We start from the raw sequence: 24,364 nt of genomic DNA, 5'->3' as shown, positions 1-24,364 counted from the left end.
GGATTAATGAAAGCGGTGAAAATGGTTTTATTGTATGAAAAATTACGAGAGGGAGTGGATATGTGTGGAATTTAAAAATATCCCCTACCCTTCCTCCCTATCCGCAGAATTTTACGTCATAAAGAAGCCGGTATAGCTGCTATTCGTGGAATAAAATCGGCACTGAATTTCCGCGTTGGTTTTACCTTGTTTTTCTATTATTACTCTTGTCAGAGTGTCTCTCGGGCGAGGATTGCCGGATTTCGTGACGTAACGTTATAAAGCCGGAGAGCATAGGCCCTTTGCTCGACGAGCCAGACAATCGACACTCGCAAAGTAAATCCTGTGAGTCGAGGCGACGCCACTGCAAAGGAAATGCGCGGTGCGAGCGCCGTCTAACGTCCAGAAAGTCCAACATCATCCCATTTGCTTCGGTCTCTCCGCCGAGTGACGCGAGAGACCCTATTCGGAGAGCCAAAGATGTGTTTTACGCGAGAAACGTGAGGCTGAATTTAGCGAAAAATCCACCTTAGGAATACAGCCCTAGCCGGATACTCGCTAACCTTCGACTTAGCCAGGCTAAAAAGAGATTTCGCTGGTCCAGTTTCGCATAAATTTATCCGTTCTAAAGAGGACGCTCTTGCTTCGGCCAGAAATAGAACTGCCGCACGTTCGCGCTCTTACTCAAATCTTAAATCTGCACTTGAAACTCTAAAGAATCGCGTTCCAAATCCAAATGCGTCTTGGCGACGACAATCGATCGCGCGTAACTATTGAGAAGCTGCTAGGGGGTAGATATAGGGGGGAGTGGGACATGGGAAGAGAGAGAGAGAGAGAGAGATTGTAAATATTTGGCTTACCAGTCGTTGCCGGTCTTCGTAACGTTTTGCCGTTTCCGTCCAGTCTGATGAGGCTTCGGCTCAGCCACCATGTTTACATCTGCAATTAAAGAATGGAGAAATTATCACGCTATATAATCCGCAACGTGAGAGAAAACGATTGCGTCGTAGTCTGCGAGATAAGGGCTTTTATTCATCCGCTATATTGAATTTCAAAGCCGTAAAATTTGATAGAGCATTAAGCTAAAGTTTAAACTAGCTGGATTGGTGTCTGCTGCTCGTTAGAGTTTCGCTCGATTTATGTGTAGGTGTATTAGTATTAACATTACATCAAGTTGGCGTTTCAGGCCGGCCCCGTCGTGCAGACCGAGCGAGAACCGACCTGCTGGAACTGGAAGGGACTGCAAGCAGCTAGGAAGGTAGCACAGCCCTTCGGTGTAGAGTACGCCGCCGGTGTGATAACGGGGCAAAATCTCCGTAACGAAACTCTCTGTCAGCGCAAATTAATAAAGCGTAAGACGGCGGCCTGGCTCTGAGCCTTTCTGCAAACAGTTATTAATTTGCCCCTTTTTGAAGCATCATTGTGTGCGTGTGCCCGGCATCCTCGTCTGCATAAGGGATTGCGCTAACTAGAACGCTATACAGCGGATAATCGTTATGCATTCGTATCAGTATTGGTGTTGACACCAGCCGATCCATTAACAATGGAGAGTGGAGGGTAACGCGTGTGTATGGTTGTAAGAAGGCGAGGATGACGATAATCAAGGACGATTGCAGGGTAGGAAAGTTTAGCTCGTTTGCTCGATAGATATGGTAGGTGGTTTGTTGTTGCTTCTTGCTGCTGGTGTATACGGGAAACAATAAGTCGTGTGGATGGAGCAGGAGAGTATCGATGTCATCTGCACGGAGAGCGCTGTGTACTACCACAAGCTTTTCTCTCATTGGTTGCTTGCTTGGCTGGATCTCTCACTGTCTGTGGCGTCGTGGGCCCTGTACATGTATCCCTATTCCGTATTGAATCAACACTATATTAGTTACTGCTGTTTGTATACATCGTGCACTGCACTCGACTCGACTCGTCTGCGACAACAGCAGCGCCACCACAGTCAAAACTCACGTCGAACCGAGTGATCGCGCAGTGGCGCCACCTACCAGTCCTCATCCGCATCTGTAACCGGCAGCGTCCCTAATGGAAGATGACAACGGTGGCCCCAGCATAATAATCACTCGGTTTCCAGTCTGAACTTTCTAATAAAACGCGAGTATTGTCTCTGACATCATTCGTCTCTCTCTCTCCCTCCCTCTTCTTGTCCTTCCAATCCAAAGATATTTAACCTTTGACCTTTATAAATTACATTAACGGACCAGACTTGGCGTGTATCGCTCGTGATCCTTTCTGCCGGAAGTAGGTTTACGTTCCGCCCCGTGAAAAACCACTATTTCACGATTTTCCAGCCTGCCGGCCACTCGAGACTTCTGCAGGAGGCTTTTAATTAGCCAGCTAATTCCAGAAAGCCTATCCTCGCATCGCTAGAGATCCGCTTCGCTCTAGAGAGAGAGAGAGAGAGAGAGAGAGAGAGCTGCACGAGAAAAAGCGTTCTTTGCCGCAAAAAAATGGGGGAGGGTAGAGTAAGTATATGGTAGGTACACCGGTATCATAGTCTTTTTTAAATATATATATGTATATACAGTATAAGTCTCTTTAGCTTTACCCTCTTTTTCAGGTTATTCTTTTATACTTGTGGTCTATCTATAGCGAGCCATACAGCACACTTGACTAAAAGTTGTCTTATGAACATTTTTTAGTCATCCAATTGACTAAAAGACGCCTAAGATATGTCTTTAAGTTATTTGGTGTTCTTTGGGCAGCTGAACATGCCTTTTGTGCAAATATAGCCATGACTCTATAAAATTGATCGAAATTAATGGAACAATAACGATTAGCCAATAGCCAATTGCCTATCTATCGTGTAATTTGTCAAATAACAATGTTAAGCATCACTTTGTTCCTGGTAACTGTCTCTCCATCTCTCATCTTTACTCGGTACGCGCGCCATCTACGTAATGGTAAGAGCGGACATGGTGTTTCATCTCAACACGGATTAGATTGAAACTTGTAATTACGTTCCTTATATTATTCAGCTTAGAGACAAACGCTGTTTGCTATTGCAAAGCCAACCAATGTGCCTCAAAGGAGAGCTAAAGACTGACTCGGATAGAGATGGTGGTTTAGGGAGGGAGATGCACATATATATGTATATATATATGGAGAGAGAGAGAGAGAGACGGACTTCTTTTAGAAATATAATGAAAAGTATACATTTTACCATACAACTTGACTTATAATTCGTAGTTAAACAAACTAGGATGAAGCGAGAAATAGGAGGAGAGATGCATAGATAAATCTCCTCGTTAAATCCTCAACTTTTTGGTGTTTCTAGGTATAATCACGTGGAGAGGTGCATAGCGCGTGACGCTTTGAATTGTTGCGAGTTACCTGCTAATTTTCTAGATTCGTAACAACGTGAATTCCTGGCGAAACGATCAATCCACTAATTGGCGAATCTGACAACGGCTGTGTCGCTCCTGGAGAAAGTATACGTTTCAGTGGACACGAATAACAGTGAGGAGAAGTGAGAACAGGACGAAACAGTAACTGACTGTGGTGGTGTACGCGTGTATGCTATATTCATGCGAGAGACTCTGCTGCTTATGACTCTTGAATACCAGCCACCTTAAGCTCAAACGTAGTTCTGTTTAGTAGTGAATACAAATTTCCTGCTACCAGTGCTCCTCGCGGTTACCATATTCCATTATGAAGATGGAAACTCGCCTCTTTCATATAATATTGTATCATCATTTTTTTTAATGTCAAAATAAGTTAAAAGATTAACGAACGTATCGATCTTTGTTAATGCCAAATGCGCATTAAAGTCATTTCAGCCGAATTAAAGCGATCGTTGATCATTTATTTTATGTTTACCATTACGACATTATCATTCGATGACATGGAACTATATTGGTATACCCTGTCAATTTCTATATTTGAAATTAAATCAAATTCGCATTAAGCATAGATGAATTGTTTGCATGAAACGTGATATGTTTATCGATAAGTTGATCATTAAAATATTACATCGCAATGCTATTAAGAAATAGCTCGCGAGGAAGGTATATACAATAGGAAGGTGTGCGTGCGTGCGTGCATGTGTGTAATAAACGAAACGTGTAGCTTATATGCAAAACGAAAGCAGCTTTCGTCCAGAGAGCTTTTTGCTGGAGAGAATTGCCTCGCTGCCCGGAAATGTTCTATATACAATCTGATATAGTGGATATTCTGTTTACTGGCAATACACCTTTTTCATTCGGAACTGTTATTCTATTTATTTACCCGACTCATATCTTATGCTGCCGTTATCTCTCACTGCTGTCCAACCGGGAAGTTTTATAGGTCTAAAGCTCGTACCTCATATTGTCATTTTCAATGTGTATTGCTTCTATATTCTCCAATAGCTTTCTCTATATAACCGCGGAAATTCTTTTTCTTCCCTCTCTTTAAATCTTCCTCCGCTATATACCTTATCTAAAAATGCTGCAATCTACGCCTTTGTAAATTATCTCTTCGGTTTACCAGCCGCTACTACACTCGCAATACCAAAATTACACCTATCAATTAATAAATTACGTCCTTTTGTTCTGGAGCTCGGGGGCTAGCATTCTTTTTTTTTCTGCGAGTGGATGCTGCATTATGTAAAATGATGGAGGTCGCCGACGACGACAACAACAATTCATAATTAAGCAGCGACGCCTAACTAAAGGATATAAATCTGTGGTTAAATATTAAAGGAACAACCTGGAGAGAGAGAGAGAGAGGGCAGAGTGGTTTGTTTTGTACGCATCACCCTTTAATTAGGAAAAACGTAATAAAGGCGCAAGGTTAGTCGTTGTCCTCTGTCTTTCCATACTATAGATGGAGGAAAGTGATTATGGTCGTCGCACAGTGGTCGAGGGTGGACTCGGACGCTTCCGGTTTCAATGTGCGTCGTGGAAATTTGTGGATCAGGACGCGTATGCAACAGTGGTAACGCCAGCGGTAGCAGCAGCAGCGGCAAATATGGGATGGTTGGCTGTGCAGGGGTGACAAGAGTTGGTGATTCTGGAGAGGGGTGAGTGTATACAGTGTGTCCGGGAATGCAGCGGTAGGTACAAATTGCAGCCATTAGTCTTGCTCGCGGACCCCCAGCCGTGTGCCGTCCGTGAGACCATTGTGTACGAAATGATTATGGCAAGCGCGGTATGAGGTCGCGAGGTCGCGCGCGAGGCCGTTCGTCACTTAGATTGGCCCGTTGGCAGTTACAAAAGGCCAAAGCGACGGACCACCTTCCAAGCATATTTGCACGTTCAAGTGTCTTTACGCCTCCCCCCCCCCCCCCCTCGTGTCCTTTCTATTTCTCTATTATTCTATACACTGTACACACACAAAGTTACAACTTGGTCTTCTCCAGATTCTCCCTGGTAGCTTTAAACTTTCCAGTCTTCTTGCCAACTAGTCAGACTCGATGTTCTCCACTCTTCCCTCTTCTTGTCTTTCTTTATTTCGCAATCACTTTAAATGAAGCATGCACTTGTTTTGTGCTTTCGCTCTTTGTTTTTTTTTCAGATTGCAAAACGCGCGCAGGAACGTGTTATTTATGGTGGATCATTGGCAGTTATAAAGGTCCGAAGTCCTGGAATAACTTATGAGCATATTTACATGCTCCACTGTGCTTTACGTGTCTCGTCTATTCGTGTATTATTCTGTACGGAATACGAGAAGCTACGGTCCAAAGCGGTTATGGCAATATTAAGGCTAAAAAAAAACTGAGGTTCCAACCGAAGAGGGTGGAGTTTTTTTATACAAACGGATGGAGTATATTATTCGACTTAAAAATAATATAATGAATATATAATAACATTTTGTGTATCATATATCCCGTTTATATAAAAATTATTAAAAATTCATGCCGCAATAACGCAAATATCCCCAGGACATCCTTAGAACGCTCCGAGAATATCTAGACGTCCGATGTACATTTTGAGAATTCTCCTGAATATTCTCTGATATCAGGGCCTTGCCTCGTATGTTAGTAATTTTTTAACGTGTAACACTATGTGTAAATCCTGCTTAAAGTGAGTGTATGATCAGTCTTTTGAGCAAAGTAGTTTAACGCTTCAAAGTAGAAAGAGAATTTTAGGGCAGACAAATGTAGAGGGAAAATAAATAGGAAATTTACTAATTGGTTATATTTTATTCTTTTTTGATCTATTAACATTTTTTAACTCAAATATTTAATCAATTAAAATCTTTATCAATAGTTCCACTATATACTTACTCTAGAAAGTCTGGTTTAATCTCTTAATATACAAGCACGGTTGATTGCAATCTTAAAATAACCCATCTTAGTGCTTCCTTTACAACTTGTTTAGCAATTAAACAGTAGTAAAATAAAAAGGTAATAATAAAAGAAAATGAATAGTTAAATATTTTTAACAAATAAAAAAAAAACTTACCTTCAAGATTTTTATAAAAACTAGCTAAATTATGAGGTTAGCTGTAATCTTCAAACAATGTTTTAACCGTTCTTGGCAAACCAATATATATTAATTTTTTATATATCACTGCTCGAGGGTCCACTATACTTTCAAGATACCTACCCCTACAGCTCTCAGACCCTTCCAGATTATCCTCAAGGGCTTTAAAAATCTCAGTCTTCGTACTCGCCACTCTCATTAACAACTCTCTTCCTCTTTTTTCATTTCCTGATCACTATGGATCAAAGTATGAAACACGCGTTAGCTTCTGCCCATTATTTCCACACTTTGACAGCACACACACGCTGCAACCCAACCTTATTCGCTGATTAGCCTAACAAGGGAGGCTTCTATTCTCTATCTTAATTTTGGTTAGTTGCAACAAAGGAGGATCAAGTTGCTTCGTCGTCGTTGCTGTTGCTAGTGACGCCGTTGGCCGAGCTAACTAGAAATTTTTGACACGTGTGCGGTTGGCCTTCGTTGGCCCGAGACTTCCAAGTAAGTAACCCCAACAGGTCAGCTCTTTGCCTAGTACCTACCGTTGCTGATGCGAGCGAACTAACGATGAATTTCCCACCGGACCATAATTAACGGCCAGCCAATAGGAGTAGCAATAAGACCCGCCCCGTGTCAAGCCTTTTATAGCCGCTAATTAAAATACCCCAATCATTATCCAAGAATATTTCCCATCGCCCCACACGTTTTCCCCTTTAAGAAGACGCGGACGAAGACGAAGCATTCCGGCGAGTCAGAAGGATTATAGCTAGTGGAATATCGTGCAGTATTCAGAGATCGAGTATTTCCGGCAGCTTTCATACAAGCTGAAGAGTTCAAAGACTGGGCAGGAGAGGGGGAAGAGGGTGGGGGGGGGGGTGGTAAGAGAAATGCGCAACTAATTTTTCTCCTTCAATTCCTTCCTCGACTTTCCCCCTCCATACTCTCCTCGGTATAGCGGAGCGAGAGAGTGCAGCTTCGTACGCGTTTGTGCCGACGACCAGTTGTATATATACTATATATATGGACACATACATATATACATGGCGTTGTGTTTGAGAAATGAAAAACAAGAGGGCCTCGAATGGAAAGAAGTGGCGATGGTGGTAGGAGGCATTGAAAAGCAGCTCATTCAAGCGAACTGTATTGAACCGGCACATTTCGAGGCATTTCGACTGTAGGTAGGTAGTCTCTGGTATTAGTGGCTACGCCACTGGCTCCGCTCCTTTTATACGATTGGCCCTTGTCGGATTCGTCGGCCAATCCGTCCACTCGCGGATCGGCTAAAGAACGACGCACAACGGTAACCCGAGAGCCCTCGGTGAACACTGTCAACCGCTCGTATACCGCTAACCGTAACTGCGATATCTTGCCACTGCAACCTCCGTAAATAAGTATTTTACTACGAACACTGGGAAATTTCAACGAAACGATCTCTTGGTTCGTCACGGGAGCCAAGAGATTCCACAACGAGTTCCGTCAAACTACCACCACACGCTCGGGCCATTGTCGATGAAGGAAATAAGGAAAAGTACGAAGATTTTGCGAAAACTTATTATTCCAATCAATTTCTCACGAATTCGACAAACTTATGCGGTATAGCGGGGCTATAGTGTAAAGTTTGCCGAAACGAATCAGGGAGAAAAGTGTGAGTGTTTCGTATACACACACGTACACATGTATTTCTTAATCGAAGCTCTTGACAGCAGCCAAGCCGCCAAGCCTGAAATCTACCGAACCACCCGAGAACGAATCTCGGCTCGACTGACCAAGGAATCACATATAAACACACACACTCGCACACACACGTATCCTTTCCCAAGCTGATTTAGCTCAGACGAGCTTCCTGAGCAGCGTAATTACATGGAAAAAATTCTAGTCAGGCGAATCGTGCAAGGTTCGTTGTTAGGTTAGAGTCGCCAGTTGTAGCGTGTCTAGACTGGAAATGGCGGACCAGCAATCATCCAATCACGTACGTTACTACGAGAGTTACCTACCAATCGCGTCCCTCGGCTGCGAATTTCGAGGCCAATCAAATCGCGGCGGCACGCTCGGACCAAATTGCGCGCCATTTTTAAATGTTTACTTTTTTCCTCGATTAAACTACAGTCACATACAGGCTACGGAAAATCGCCCTGGAGTCCAGCGGCTAAATTCTTTTATACTCCCACCAATACGGTACACTCTTATGATACACTATATACATATACATATAATCAAGCGAACCTTTGATCATCTTTAATGGATGCAACAATATTTATTCAAATAACTTTCGCCAGATCCCTCCTATGCATTTTTGATGCCAGACTCGTCGATAATGCAAACTTTCGATAAGGTCCACCGAAATTCAATCGTAGTTTGCCGCAGCATCTTATCATGAATGAAGATGGACTCCATCAATCTGCTGAAATGTATGAGTTGCAAAATCATGCGTAAACTTCTTGCCGCGGGAGCCATGGAGGAATGGATTGGGGGGGGGGGGGGGGGGAGGGGACTTCGGACGCTCTCTCAGTCAGTTTGCTGACTGCGGAAAACAAGTTGCAGGGACCAACTTCTTCCTGCGTCATATCTATATACGCGTATATATATAGCTACCATCTCTCCACGGAATGATTAGAAAACTTGGATTGCCGGATTACCACGAGTTACTAATATTGTAAGAAGAGCGCGAGAGAGAAAGAAAACAATGTTCGTCTATATATGGGGAGGAACCGGAGAGAATTGTGGAAATTTTCAGCGATGAGAGTGAGAAATGCTTATCTTTTATATACACCTGTACCTTTATATATATATATATATATATATAGGTGTGTGCGCGTCGAGGATAGCGAATGAGAGTGGAGAGAATAAGTAAAAGGTGGATCCTGGCTAACGTCATTACGGTCCTGCATTTTCTTGGTAATTATAGCGAAATACTCCCGAGGCCTGTCCTTTCCTCGGTTAATTAGTTAAATTCCCCTTTTCCCGGCGGTGATAAGCCCGGGAATTTCATTCTTAACGACCTCTGCCTGGCCTTACACGAGAGTCCCAGCAACATGAGGGACAATGACGAACGTACGTACCATCTGCACTGGCTCGTTGCTAGCTCGTCTTCTGCGAAATAACCTTATGTGTACTAAGATGTATACCATGGGGATGCATTTAAGATGTTCGCATCTTTGTTCCATCTACCTGACGCATACATACATCACCGTGTCTCCTCCTTATCCCTTTCATCCCTCGAGGACACCCTTTTTTCAACGACCGAATAAAGCCACCTACGATCTTTCCACTCGAGTCCTCTCTCTCTCTATATATATGTATATGTGATCCCTGCTCCCGTACTCTTAATCATTAATCAACCCATTAATTGACTTTAACGAATCCTCGTTTGCCCAAAGTCTGGACTGGGGACCTCTTTCTCTTTCTCCTCTACTATATTCTATTCTATAGATATATATAGTGCATTGCAGAATACTATATATAATATATTTCAAAGCCATAGAGTATTATACGAATGTAGTGTGTGCATATATATATATGTGGGTGCACTTTACAAACGCTTCCAGAGACTATAGTGGTTCGAGGTAAATTTAACGAAAAGTGCTATCACAGTTTTTTCATACCTACATCAATCCATTTTCTCTGTCTTCTCTCGTCCCTCGTTTCCTATTCCCCCCCCCCTCCCTCCCCCTCCTTGTCCCGAGCTATATCCTATTTCAACGAAAACTCTGAAACATTCGATGAAAACTGCCTTATATCAGTTTTCGCCCAATAATGCCTTCCACGATTGTTTCAGCGATAAAAACCACGCGAGATAAACAATTAGAACCTTTGTAAAGGGAACAATTCCAATCGAAATAATGGAATCTCGCGTCGCTCGCTCTTCCAAACTTGCTATTCGACGAAAAAGTGAAATGTTTTGTACAGTATATTGTTTCGATTTATAAATTGTATTTTATTCTCGACCAAGAGCGAGAGAGAGAGAGAGAGAGAGAAATTGAGAACTCGGATCATCTTCCCACGCTTACTTATTTATACTCGCTCGTTATTGCAGCATTTGCAAAACATCTACTCAAACTATCGATAAAAGCTGCTGCTATCTCTCGCGTTTGTTTCGCCAAGTACGTATATATGGTGCGATTTTGCATTGACCGGTACGCGAACGGTTAAAACTCGAATAATAGCCGTCAAATGTGTATGACGGGAACGATGATGCGGGTATGTAAAACACACGGACATACACACATGAAACGTCCTTGACTCTCGGTGTTCCATGGCAAAATGTAACGTTACATCGAAGCTTCTCGTATTACGCGCAGCGCAAAATCCGATTAGCGAATTTGTGCTAATTTCCAGCGATCGACGGGGCTCGTTCTTTCAATCTACAATTTATTCATGCGCGTTAAGGTGCGCTCACAACGATTCGTAATTGCAGTTTTTCCTTGTCTAATTAGTGCTACGGTCTGTTACATATATATATATATATATATATATATATTTCTCGTGAAATAGACTGATGGACCCGAAGGCTTCTTATATTCATTCGCCCAGCGAGCTTGGAAATCAATTAGGAATTAGGATTCGGTAACAGGTGCGGCCCTTCCTGTGTGTACACTATATATATATAGGTGTACGTAACGGAATACCGGAAGACGCTTTAGGAAATGGAGCAAACGTGCGAGAATTGTACGTGTGGAAGGATCGATCGAGCCTCATCGAATCGGCCAACTCATGAAATTTATTAAGCAATAAGTTTGTTACGCCTTGCCAATACTTGCGAATTCTATATATACGAAATGCTATGGAGAGTTTCTTTTAAGTGGTGTATGGCAAAAGTGAGAGAAAGAGTGGGTGGGGGTGGGTTGCTTTGGTATGCAAGAGTGGTGGTTCTTGAGAGTGAGATAATAAGAGAGAGAGAGAGAGAGAGTGATAGAGATAAAATAATAGAGAGGGGGGGGGGGGGGGAAGTAGTAAAAGGAACGAATGCTTCTGAAAATCAACTGGGATTCGTTTACGGCGAAAGAAACACCCGGAGGACTATTGCTGGAAGGTGGTACAACAGAGTGGAGAAAGGTCGGAAGGAAGGAAGGAAGGAAGTAAGAGCAGGAATTCGCGTGTCCTGCGACGCGACAGCGCGTACCTACCCTTACCGTCTCCATGCCAAGCAGAAACTAATTTAAGTTCGAGAATCACTTTGGCTGTTTCGATTTATTCAGATACTCGACGTATTTCCCGCGAGAGGTCACCGTTACTTTCCTACAGTTACTCGCCCTTTCACCTTGAACTAGTCGACCGAACGGGTCAACGGGAAAATCTTGCAATACCCTTCCCCACCCCCCCCCCCCTTTCTTACTCTTACGAATCACTCGCAACGTATCTTCCTCCTATCCCCCCCCCCCCCTTTTAGAGTTCTTTTCATTCTCCATCTCTTCTTCTTCATCTTCCTCCACCATCGACCAGCAAAAACTTCCCTCTCATTCAACATTTTTCTCCACCACAAAATTCCAACAATTATTTCCCTGAAATTCTCTGGGAAATTACACGCAATTTTACTTTCAGATGAATCTCGTGATAATCTTTCTACAAGTTTCTTATCTTTTCCAAGTTTGAAGTGGTAAAAAGCGTAAAAGAAGCAAGAAGGTTGGTCGTTATTACGCAATTTATAATTGGCTCGATTCCGCGGGTTGTATATATATATATATAGGTGTAAAAAGGGGACGAGGAGGTGGGTAGATGGGAGCTTTCGGGTTTAATGCTGTATATTATACACACACACACACACACACATATATATATATATAGGAATGGCTGAAGGGAGTATGAAGAATCGGGGCTATGTATTGTATATGTATGGGGGAGAGTCGAGGCTAAGAGCCACAGGCCACAGTACAGCAACGTAACCGTATCCGTACCATCGCTGGCTTGCACGAAACGCGAGAAATTGTTTTTCTTTCTTCCCCTGACCCTTCTTCTCACGAGCGAGAACTGGAAATAACAAGCCTCTGCATCAGAGTCGGTTTTCTGCAAATATTATGAGCGGTATCTGCATTCTCAAACCTCTAACCTGTGAAATGAAACGAGATTACAGAAAACCGGCACAAGGTAGTCTTTTTTCTTCCATTCCAGAATAAGAAACGCCGAGCTACGCGCATTCCCTCCTGTTTTTTCTCTAATCTCTTCTTTGGTCGCCATATAAAAAGCCAATTTTTATTACGCTTTCTCTCTGTGTATATTTCACTGATACACTCTCAAAAATATTTCTTTCCGGTCCTCCTCCCTTCATTTTGACTATAAAAACAATTTGGGAAATGCAAGAATCCTTCTTTTTAATTTATAAATAATACACACGCACATTCCATTTTTTCCTCCAATCTCTTCTTTGATTTGTTGAAAAAAATGTCCTTTTCGATATCCCCCTTATCCCAGCACCACTAATATCCTAAAAAATACCAATTACCCCCTCCCCCTCCACACAATAAAAGGCTTTTCGGAAAACGCAAGGATCCTTATTGTTTTTATCAGTTTTTCTCTTATGAGATAAGGCACATGACAGGGAAAAGCTATTCGCGATATAAGTATAAAGCAGAGCAGAGTAGAGTATACCTTGCGAGATGAGAAAATATGAAAAGTTAAACAGAGCTAAGGATGTATAGTCGCGATAAAAAATTCCTACGGTATTACCTTGGTAAGATTTGAAGAGTCGAAGAGTATCGGAGGTGAGAGACGAGGCACGCGACACATTTGCACAAATCTCCACACACACATACACGGATATATATGGAGAGAGAGAGAGAGAGAGAGAGCAAAAAGCGCAATATTAAAGTGGAAGATTATATTTGCAGAATACACATACACATATATAACGATAATACAGAGAAAGCCGGATGGGGCAAAGGTGCGCGTGGCTCTTTTATAACGAGCACGAGAGAGCTACGGTTACCGAAAGCAAATGCGTTTTATCGAAAGGGTTTAATTACTGGTCTAACGTTTCGCGCGGCATTGGTTCCTGTAACGGCTCATCGCTAAGCGTATTATTGCGCAATGTGCCTTGTTATTTTAATTTCAATTCATCCGTGCAAAGCCCGACGAAACATTATCCCGATTACTAAAAAATGCCAGAGAGGTACCACTCACGTTTATTATCCTAACGACAATGTGACATTTATTTCGTTCGTCCTCTCATCCCCAGCCTGCGGATCTAACCCAAAGCGGATAACCCAGCGACACCGACGACATTTCCCGCCTCTGGGATCAGCTTCCGGTTAAAATCCAAAGAAAAGTTCAAACTTCGCTCGCACCTTTGCAAATAACTAACGCGCAACTTCTTGAATAACTTACTCGAATTTATACTCGTCGCGTCTACTGCTTCTTTTTTTTTCTTGCTTTTTTTTATTTTCTATTTTTGTATTTTTATTTTCTCCACCGACATGGGTAGCAGAGAGCTGCAACGTGGCAGAAGAATCATAACGAAAAAGTCTGGCGGGGGTTGTTCGTCTTAATAAGAGCCATAATGAGGCAGGTACTAGCAAACAATTATGAGATGTTTAATATGACTTCTCCGAGTTGTTTGTTTGGCTCGTTCGGCCGTTTCTGGAAAGGTGATCTTTTACTTCCGGCAAAGTTTACTTTCGCTTACTTTAATGAGGAGCGTAAGCCGGGAATTTCTCCGATTGCATTTATCATCGCGCCGAGGTGAAATTTTCGCCAGTGAGAGATATTTTGTAATTAAGAGAACGGGGCAAATTACACGGGGCGTTGAGATGTTTACGGTGAACGTATAAGCTTTGGTCGTGCGATAAGGGGGGACGAGGAACAGTGGAAGCTTTGTGTGTGTGTGTGTGCGTGCGTGGTTGCCTCAAACTTTTTCTCGACCCTTCCTAACTTATTTCCGATGCTCTCTACATATATATGTATATATGTGTGTACACACGTAGCCCCTGCGGTTTATTTATTAATACGAGCCGATCGTGGCATATTTTATACCCGACGGTAGTCGTCGTCGACGTCGACGCTCCTGTGAACTCGTATGTGTCACTTTACTTTATTTTTCCAAGTAGAAATATTTGGGCCCGTTTCGTATCCCCACAAGTGCTTCGGCCAACTTTATGCACTCATATTGGACAAACATATATATATATATATATATATATAGCTATACTACTTTCTGGCGTGGAATAAATTATTAACCACCAGCGGAATATATATATGCATCTATATATGTATAGGTATCGGGTTACATTGCAAATTTTCAGACCTTTACAGTAATTGGATAGGACGCGACGTTACCTCGAGTAGTATACTTTGGACTTGTGCATACCGCCTACTTTATCATTGACTCGTACCACTGTCCATTAGACGAATCTAGTAGCAACGTTCGCGAAATTCGATCGAACAAACGCGCATGCCGGCTACTCTTGTACGAAATTACTCAATTAGTTTGTAAACTGAAACTTCGAAACACGTGTTAATCTTGTAATAGAACGTATCGATTCCTATTTTTTCCAGATCTGCCTAAACTGCGTTAACGTTCAAATTTGTATGCACGGTTCAGTTATTGATAGAATATCGTGATTTTTGTGGCCACAGAGTCGAATGGATGGGATTATGAACGTTTATAAACCGTAAAAAAAATAGTATAAAATTACACCAAAGTAACAAAATAATAAATAGATAATTTCTACTTGTATATAAATATTGTAAAGTTTAAAATGTATATTTGGACATTGTCTTAGATACGTAATTGTGTTTTAACTGGAAAAGTGTCAATTTCGACGTCACTGAATAATGAATTAGAGAAGAGAGGAGAAAGCACGGAGGAGGAAAAACAGAAATAGTTGTTTGGTAAGTGGAAACTTTGATTGAAAAGTGTCAGCGTCGATTGGATAGCGTCTCGCGCGCATCGATGGGCTTGGTATTGGTGAAGGGACGCGATGTTACTGTACTATACGGTATTGAGAATTCGATGAAAAGAGAGGAGGGGTGGAGGGAGGATGAAGGGTGGCATTGAACGTCTCGCAACAGTTTTCCTCGGGTGTTTCCCTCGCTGATACACATGGACAGGTGGTGGCGCTTGAGGATTATAGCCGAGGAAAGTGGCCGAGGTAGCAGTGAAACTGCAGAGGATTTAGCAGTGGTACATATACGTATGTGGGCAGACAGGTTATTGGGAAGGGGTGAGGTGGAGTAAAGGGTAAACGGGGGAGAGGGGGAGAGCCAGAGAATGGGAGGATGCGCGTCTGTGTGTGCGTTTGAGTGAATGAGAGAAGAGTGCACGAGGCAGGCGTTTTCTCTGTGGCGAGTCACGCTTGTAAATGCACGCTCGTATATAGGAATGTTAGGAGCGAAAGTGGAGGGGGAAACTCGACGAACGCCGGAAGCTGTGTAGGCATTGCTATACGTCGTTGTACACGTATCCACGCCGGAACACAGTTCTTGCATTAGCCAAAGAAAGATTTCTACCGAATCGCTCGTGTTTCCAACCTTTTTCTTCCACCTTCTCTCTTCTATCCACATATACCTATATCTATCTCTATCTATTCCTCCTATAGCTATAGCCCCAAAGCTCATCCAAAAAAACCGAGCTTTTTCCCCTGAAAATACGATGCGCGCGCCATGTGGAATTACCGATGCTATTTTCTAGTGGAAAAGGAAGGCTGTTGCACAGCCTATAGCAGTGGGATGATCAGGCGTACGGTTGTACCACTTGCACGAGTTTCCCCTGAAAATAAGACGCGCTCGCCATCCGAAATTAGTCCATGCTACTTGCCAGTAGTAAAAGAAGGCGGTTCCAGCCTTTACCAGTAGTACGCCTAGTGGTACGGTCGTACTACTTGAACAAATTTCCGCTGAAAATACGCCGCGCGGCTAAATGGAATTAGTCATTGCTATTTTCAAGTAGAAAAAGAAGGAGGTTGCAGCCTATGGCAGTGGTATGATCAGGCGTATGCTTGTACTACTTGCAGGAGTAGATACGTACGTTCGGTAAGGGTAGGGAGCGGATCGAACGGATCCAATGGATCCGGTGGCTCAGTCGGAAGAACAAGAAACCGAGGTTAACCCATCTAGCCTCAACGACTCCGGAATTCCAAGCCCTATTCCCGGATATGGAACGTAATGGAAAGGGAAAAATCCAGCAGACGGTCCTCCTTCTCTCGAAACTCCCGAAAGCCCCATTTCCCAGCACGGGCGCGCGGGAGTATACACACATCCCCACACACACACACACACACACACACACACAGGCGCGCGCGCGCGCGCGCGAAATCTCTTGGAAGCTTTCCGCTGCTGGGAAATGGTTATCGAAATTGGCCAAAAATAATACGGGCTGAGCAGTGGAATTGCACGATTCTCGCACTACCACTATTGTTAGTATAATTGGTAGGAGAGAAGACGATGGTACGATGGGTATTAGTATAATGACGGAGATTAATTATGCGCCGAAGGCAAACACGGAATCTAACGCGAGCTTAAAGATAGGTTTATTGCAATGTTGGCCGAGCCAAGTCGAGTCTGGGTGGGACCCTACGTTACGCTGCCTTACGTTACGTTACGTTACGCGACGCGGTTCGTCGTGTTATCTCGGTAAACATTAGAGAGTCGGGTTAGGTTAGGGAGCATATATTAGGGCTCACGCGTGTGTGCCGGGAGTCTATACTCACTGTGTATGTGCTATATAGTTAGGAGTGTATCCATGGTGGGGGGAGAAGCGAGCTTCATAGTCGCTCGGCAAAACCGTAACGCGGCTTGTTGTTAATTTGTAGCTACTCAGCCCCCCTCTTACACCATCCTCAATAAGATGGTACCCCCCCCCCCCCACCTCTCTCTTCTGCCTGGAGCTGCCTACTCTTAGTGTTTATTAAATCCTCTCGAGTTTACACTCACACGCGACCTTATCACTTTCACGATTATGCGCCGCCAAACATATTTCCTCAACGAGCTTCCTAATTGGATATTTCATAGAAATTGCACTCCCCTCCTCCACCCTTACTCAGTAGCTGACTCTTTTATCCGAAAAGTAATTTGCAACGAGCAAAAAGCTGTACGATTTAACGCAACGCATGGAAATGGTCCATTCGAGCGAATCATTGTGAATTTACTCAGTGGAGTCGCACCTACGCGCATTTCCGTTTGCTCAAGCACAGGATACACACGTATTGTGTGTTTACAATACACGCAAGCTACTCTCCATATGTGAGTATATCTACATAATAAGCGCAATATGCACAGGTGTTTTGGTTCTATAAACTGGTTGCCAACTAAAGTGGTCCAGTATCGAATACTCTTTTACTCGGGTTCGGCTTTTTAGCCCTTCCCACGATCGTAAATCAGGCTCCAGTAGCGCCCTCTGCTCCGGCGAGTACCGGGGCTACGGCGATTATTGCTATTATGCAATTTCCTGCAGTCTTATATGGGCTTGGGAGGGGGTGTATCGGGGAAGACGATGGAGCAAAAGAATCTTACTCTCAACGGGTACACACTCGCGCTCAAAGGGACAGAACTATACAGGCTCCGACTAATAAATGATATAAGGGGGCGTGGCCAGCTTTCAGCTCCTACAGGTTAACAATGAAATTAGCCGAAGAGTCGGTAAATTATCGCTGCGAGCTAAACATTTACTTACCGAGTATCTGGCTGAGAACGGTGCGGCCGTCTTCGCCGAGGCAGGCGCTCCTCGCATCAAAGGGATTTGTGAATTGCACGAATGCATAGCCTTTGTGCATCGAGATACCTGCAACAACGTGAACAGAGCCATTAAATTGTTTGTATCCCTCGTCGATTCGCCTTATGATTGCTCTTGCGAACGCTTCTGCCATCTTTTTATTCCTCTACCATCGATCCCACTAATTTGCCATTTGACCTATCGCCACTGGGAGAGTACCGGCTATACATTATAATATAGGAGAAGGAACGAAGAGGAGACACGAGCTTGTGAGAGCTGCAGTTGGAAAATGAAAAATTTCATCTCCTCTCTCGATTCTCAGGTCTGATAAGATTATGACGAGATCACCGTGGAACGAGCTGTCCTATTGTTCGAGGTAAAAAGTTATTGGAGTCGGGAGAAATCTCTCTTGGTCGTCTAACCCAATTTGTACTATGATATAGCCTCTTTGACCTTTCGTAACTCAGTTGGCCCTCTCGCATACCCTCCGCAACTCTTTTCTTACTTCCTTTCGCGTCTGGTAATATAGTCTATCTATATAAGCTGTATCAAAACGTCCAAACTCCTCCTTATCGCTTATTCCTATATATATATATATATATATATATATATATATAACATTCAACTGAATTTTCTCTCTTCGCAGTTGCACCCTGTATACAATATATAATGCTATATGAAATATATCGAGTAAAGGGCCAAGGTGGATGAAGGGAAGGAGGAACCACTAATTCCACGATTGAGTTAAGCAAATCTCAAAATGGCGCAGGCTCGGTTGGGTTGGTTTGATAGCCGTTCTATTGTCTTATTAAAGGGGGAGGGGGAGGGTTAAGAGAGAGAGAGAGAGAGAGAGAGAGAGAGGAGAAAGAAAAAGTAAGCTGTTTATCGGTAGGTAGCAGAGAGTCTGTCGACGATACGTATACTCGGTATTACATTCAAAGAGAGTCCAGTGGCGTTGGTAATGGTAGTGGTGGTAGTGGTAGTGGTAGTGGTGGTGGTTGTGGCGGTGGTGGCGGCGAAGGCCACGAGTAGATCCCAAGTGCAACGAGAAAAGCAAGCAGGCGAGCAAGCACTGCACCTCTGCCACAACTCGCTACATTCACGAGATAAGGTTACCACCTATCCCCCCCCCCCCCCCCGCCCCACCCTTCTCCCTCTTACTTACTTTGCTTATAACCCTATAGCTTAGAGGGGGGAGGGGAGTGAATTACCGCTGGCCGGAGCCAAACCAAACTTGACTTGACTTGACTTGACTTTAGAGAGAACAACCTCAGACCGTACTTCCTGCGCACCGTGCAAGAGAGCCTTACCCACGCGCAAACAGCATTCTAATTAACCGGTGAAACTTAACATTACTCCACTGTGGATAAACACCATTTTCACACCCTTCCCCCACCCCCTTTCCATTTACGAAGGACAAAAATTAGTTCGACTCCACGCGAGTCCTTCGATCGATATAGAGAAAACAAAGGAAGGTGGTGAAGGAGGGAGTGGCGAGGGGAGGGGGAGGGGGGGGGGACAAAGGAACATCGTTTTTCCATTACGTCAATACACTTGGCAATGATAAAGCTTATCATGTGGCCGTAACGTCGCTTGCTTGTCAAGGGAATCGAATGCGATCGTAAAATGTCTTAGCTTCGAGGATAACTTGTGAAATTGGTTGGGTCGATTTTTATCTGCTCGCTATTTCCACGGATAACTTATTTATATTGCATTACCTTTGCAATTGTTATTGAAAAAATGACAGTGATCGAATTTAGGTAGTTGCGCAGTTTTTCTCGACAGGATTTCATCGGTGCTGCAGCTCGGACGTACAAGACAATTTTTTCGTCGCTAGACAGTCGATAAATAGGTGGATAATCCGGTTTGGCCGTAAATTGAGTACCACTATCATCTGGAAATTACGTTAAAAACCGCACCGTGCTATGGCAGCCTAATTGCAATCTAGCTCTCCTGCAGCACAGAGCTATAAAACAGAATAATAGAATGTCCTGGCAGAAATTTACTGGATTTTAAGCGTAAAGGGCGATGATGGAATAGAACGTCCGGCAGGACCTCTGCTTGCTTGTCTGTCTGTCTGTCCATCTGTCTGCTCCTACCTCTCTCGCCACCCTGCCTTTTTCCGATCAATCTTCCAGTGGAAAACTCAATATTAACTCCGCCAACGGTTTTCATTAAACAATACACGCTAATTTTCCAATCTCTTTGCAGGGAAACTCATTCTATTATATATATATATATATATACCGTGCTAGTTTTTCCTCCTGCTAATCTCCCATTCGTTTCTTCAAACGTTATTTCTAATTTTCTTTGCTCGGCTAATAGAATGTAACGAGTTTACAGCAAGAACCTAGTTTATCGCTGAAAAAGCGTATTTTACTCGGTAAAATCTCAATATTAAAGCTTTCCTCGTGGTAGTTGTTTCATTGAGTAAACTTTCGGTTACTTCGATTCTCTCTGACTTTACACAAGAGTTTCTTTCTGGCACGAGTGATTTTCTTCTTTACCCAGTTTACATAATGCGTGCTGCTACTCCGAAATCTTATAGCTATGTACGTAACGATAATACCAAATATTTCCAATGTATACTGCACAGTCTTTGGTAATTTATTGTAATTTTTGTAAAAAGGGAAGTAGCTTCAAATCGCACGGTTATTCTTTCACAAACGGAATAATGAGGAGCAGATGGCTACCTGGCAAATTATCAATACACAAAGAAAGCTGAAAGTTCAAAGACTGCGTAACATTTCTAGATGAAAAAGCTCTGCTGAGAGGAGAGCTTGAAAGAAATCTTTAAAAAGTGGAAGACAATTATGGTAGTACTGAAACTAATCATAATGCTGAACACTCATGAGTGTGTGTGTGTGTGTATGTGTGTGTTGGAGAAGGAGGAACGACTTAGTTGGATACAATAGTATTTTAAAAGGACAAATGAGTTGTATTGAATAAGAGAGAGAAAAAACAACAAGTAATAACTTTACTTAACAAAATTATAATTACATTCCAGGAGAAAGAAGAAAGTACAGAAAACGAATGAAGAAACATAACGAAGAAAAAAGAATGAATTTTTGTATAAAAAACTATTCATCTGTGTATGAATACACAGGATGTAAACAATGACCCAGAAGGAGGAGGATTTGAAAAAATCGCAAGGTGATTCACGAGCATGCAACTAACTCTACGAGTACCACTGGCCGAAGGATGAAAGACTCAACGAGTTGCTTCATATCCTTTAATCGCCACTCGAACCTTTTACCTTTCCTTACAACTCTATATAGCTATTTACGTAGCTCATGAATTTACCTTGAATCCCCCCAACCACACAACCCTATACTCCCTTATTGAGAATGACGAAAGAAAAATCACATTCATTTCCCTAGAAAATTCCTTTTCGCAGAAAAATCCTGACAAATATCTTGGCAAAGAGATACTTTAGTGGTCCAGAGGAACGAATTCCCATTGAAAGGAGATATTTGATGAAAAATGATTTATTTTGTTGGAACGTTAAAATGTATTTGGAACGAAAGGTATACATATAATGGTACAAGGAATGAAAGTATTATTGCTTTCGTCGAGAGAGACAATCTGGTTGGCGTGAGATATGTTATCCTTATCCGTGGAGGATGGAGAGGAAGCATGAAAAAGGAGAGCTTCTTTCTGGCAAATCTGGTCTGTAGGCATGGAATGCTTCGTGCTGGAGCGAGGAAGGAAATCCTTAGAACGTGGCAACACTCACCGGCGAGTCGACCGTAGCGTTGAAACATTCGCTCCACATCGGTCTTGCTACACTGGAACGTGTTTAGATTGCCGACGAAAACCCGAGAATTCACCGCTTGTGGGTCCTGCGAATTCGTCTGGTTACCCACTTTGCTCATCTTCATTGCCTGAAACAAACGATCGAACAATGTAGAGTGTGACGTTTTTTTCCTTTTCCGCCTTTCCAAAAAAACTGCCCAACGCCTGCGTTGGCCGTTTAACGCCAAGTGTGCAATATTTCAGTGTAAACATGTGTGTTTATACAAATATATAGATATAGATATATATAGAACGACGAGTGACAGAGAAAGCTCTCCGCGAGAGCATCGTTCGATTGGCTACGCTAAAATTGGAAGCGAATGAGGAGCATTTAGTCGAATCCCCCTCTGGTCCCCGACTAAATCCAATGGTTTGCCTGCATCGATCACTAATTCTGACGCGCTATCCAATATTTACCCCGGGAGCTCGTAGTTTGGCCTGTCGATACGAATGGCTGGCCTGTATCACGGTTATTTCACTAGCAGCTAATCGCCAGACACCGTGACATCTAAACGCTCCACGCTTCCACTTTTACTCCTCGTCTCAATTGGCACGGAAAAATAGAAAAACCTCCCCCCCCCCCTTTTCTATAATCACTGCACGGTGTATCCGTCTCCTGTACTATCTACACCAGGAAATCATAAATTCATCATACATTGACAGAGTGAAAATCGATTCTCCGATATTTATAACTTTCAATCTGACGGATATTCTCGGAGAGTCGGGTTTCTGGGTTAAAACCGTGTTTTAAAAGCGTCGAAGATGAAGCAGCGCGACTAGGTGCGGAACTTGAGAAATAATTGGCAGCAGTTTGAGCTTGATGAATTTTTTGTCGACTATCCATCATGACGAATGCCGCTGTCCCATCTCCCTCTGTACAAAGTCTTTTTACCGGCATAAAATTCCAATGAGCTCGTATGATATCGTTGGTTGGCCAGCGTGCAACGATATATATATATATATATATATATGTATATAGTTAGTGGAGGAGCGTAAAACGATAATCCCACGTTTGCATTTGGAAATAGTTGCTGGCCTATTCCTGGAGATCTCTTCGGTGTGGAATCGCTCCTGCGCGGCGTCGAATTCTCTGGAGCACTTGTACCCGCCAGTTTTGGCAAATTCTATCAAAGTTTTCGAGTCAGATTCCTCTCGGTTGGCAACGATTTCGCCCCGCGGATTTCTAATTACACTCTCTCGTATGTTAGAATGGAGTTTCGTTACACCAGCATTGCCATAGCCATTGCCATCGCCATCACCATCAACCGACGACGCTCGCTTCCATCGTCTCGTTATTTATGCCCCTTAACCTTTGCTTCCCTCCCCCCACCAACCCTTGCCACTCTTCCATTACCGCGTTACTTGTTTGCACGCCTCGGCGACAAACTTTGCCAAGATCTGTGAGAATCTCGTAATTAATGCTCCCCTCTTGAATAATCGCTATCAAACTTTCTCTTTCTCTCCTAACAATATGATTATTACTTGTATACAGCCATATAGTGTATATACATAGGTAGCCAACTAATCAACGCCATACACAAGGCCAATATTATTTCATGAATCTGGTCGTTAAACCACAATGGAGAAAAAAATCCTTTGATTCGAATTAATTTTTGCGTGGTTTTAATAAACGTCTGACTTATTTCGAGGAAAACTACTTAAATCGGATCAATTTTAATTCTTTCGATTGAAACGTCGTTATAATATCATTAAACATTTATTTGCGGCTATTCCTATAAGCGAGTATTTGAAACAAGTGATTTTTTGCTCTCTACATATATATTCAAGATAACCGTACGCTTTGCCCGCGAATCGCTTTACGCGGTAATGCTTTTTCTTCCATTTGCTTTTGGTTTGTTTCAGCAAGTGGAACGACACGATGTAGAGGGAGACAACAATTTAGTTCGTTCTCGTGCAACAAAGTTTTCTTTTTCTTCCATAATAATATGATTATTACTCGTACACACCGCGCGCGTATACATATATACATCATGTATTACTGGCCAACTAATCAAGCCATAAGCAAAGCTAATATTATCGTACAAACCAATTCGTTAGACTATATATATATATATATATATATATATATATATATATATATATACACATATTGAAAATAACTATGTATCTAGCTGTACGAATCACTTTGCGCAGGTCACGTTTTTTGTTCCTTTTGCTTTCGGTTTGTTTCAGCGAGTGAGACGACACAATAGAGGGAGACAACAGTTTGTTCGTTCTCCATGCAACAAAGTTGATTAACAAATCTAATTTAAAACGAAATAACCAGCGAAAGTACACAGAGCTTGCTATGATTATCGCACCTGTGAGATGATGTACCATTTTTCCCCACCAGCTTTTCGCTGCGAGCATTAATTAATCATTTCATTATGAAGTTTTTTCAGCGTGTGTGCAGGCACAGCACCGATTTCCGGAACTCGTTTCGCAGCTAATTTTCGTACAAACAACGATATAACTTTTCTGTAACGAACTCTCACGGTATTGCAGGGCAATTATTTATTTTCGACTATGGTTGATGTACAAATCG

At 42.8% G+C, this 24,364-nt stretch overlaps 1 protein-coding gene across 1 annotated transcript in view; it reads right to left on the bottom strand.

Annotated features, from left to right (window-relative positions):
* LOC136774082 (uncharacterized) overlaps positions 1-21,905 on the bottom strand; it is a 47,182-nt gene extending 25,277 nt beyond the window's left edge. Inside the window, exons 1-3 of the mRNA XM_066728165.1 lie at positions 21,761-21,905; positions 17,986-18,093; positions 840-918 (exon numbers count right to left, since the gene is read on the bottom strand). Coding sequence (XP_066584262.1) covers positions 840-918; positions 17,986-18,093; positions 21,761-21,905 — 332 coding nt within the window. The remainder of the gene's footprint in view (positions 1-839; positions 919-17,985; positions 18,094-21,760) is intronic.
* Positions 21,906-24,364: the final 2,459 nt, after the last annotated feature.

This window comes from Prorops nasuta, unplaced genomic scaffold (genome assembly GCF_024137725.1).
Source record: "Prorops nasuta isolate Cenicafe-Biocafe unplaced genomic scaffold, Cenicafe_Pnas_1.2 PNAS00006, whole genome shotgun sequence".
NCBI classification, from domain to species: Eukaryota; Metazoa; Arthropoda; class Insecta; order Hymenoptera; family Bethylidae; genus Prorops; species Prorops nasuta.
This window is presented reverse-complemented; position numbering and strand designations above follow the sequence as displayed.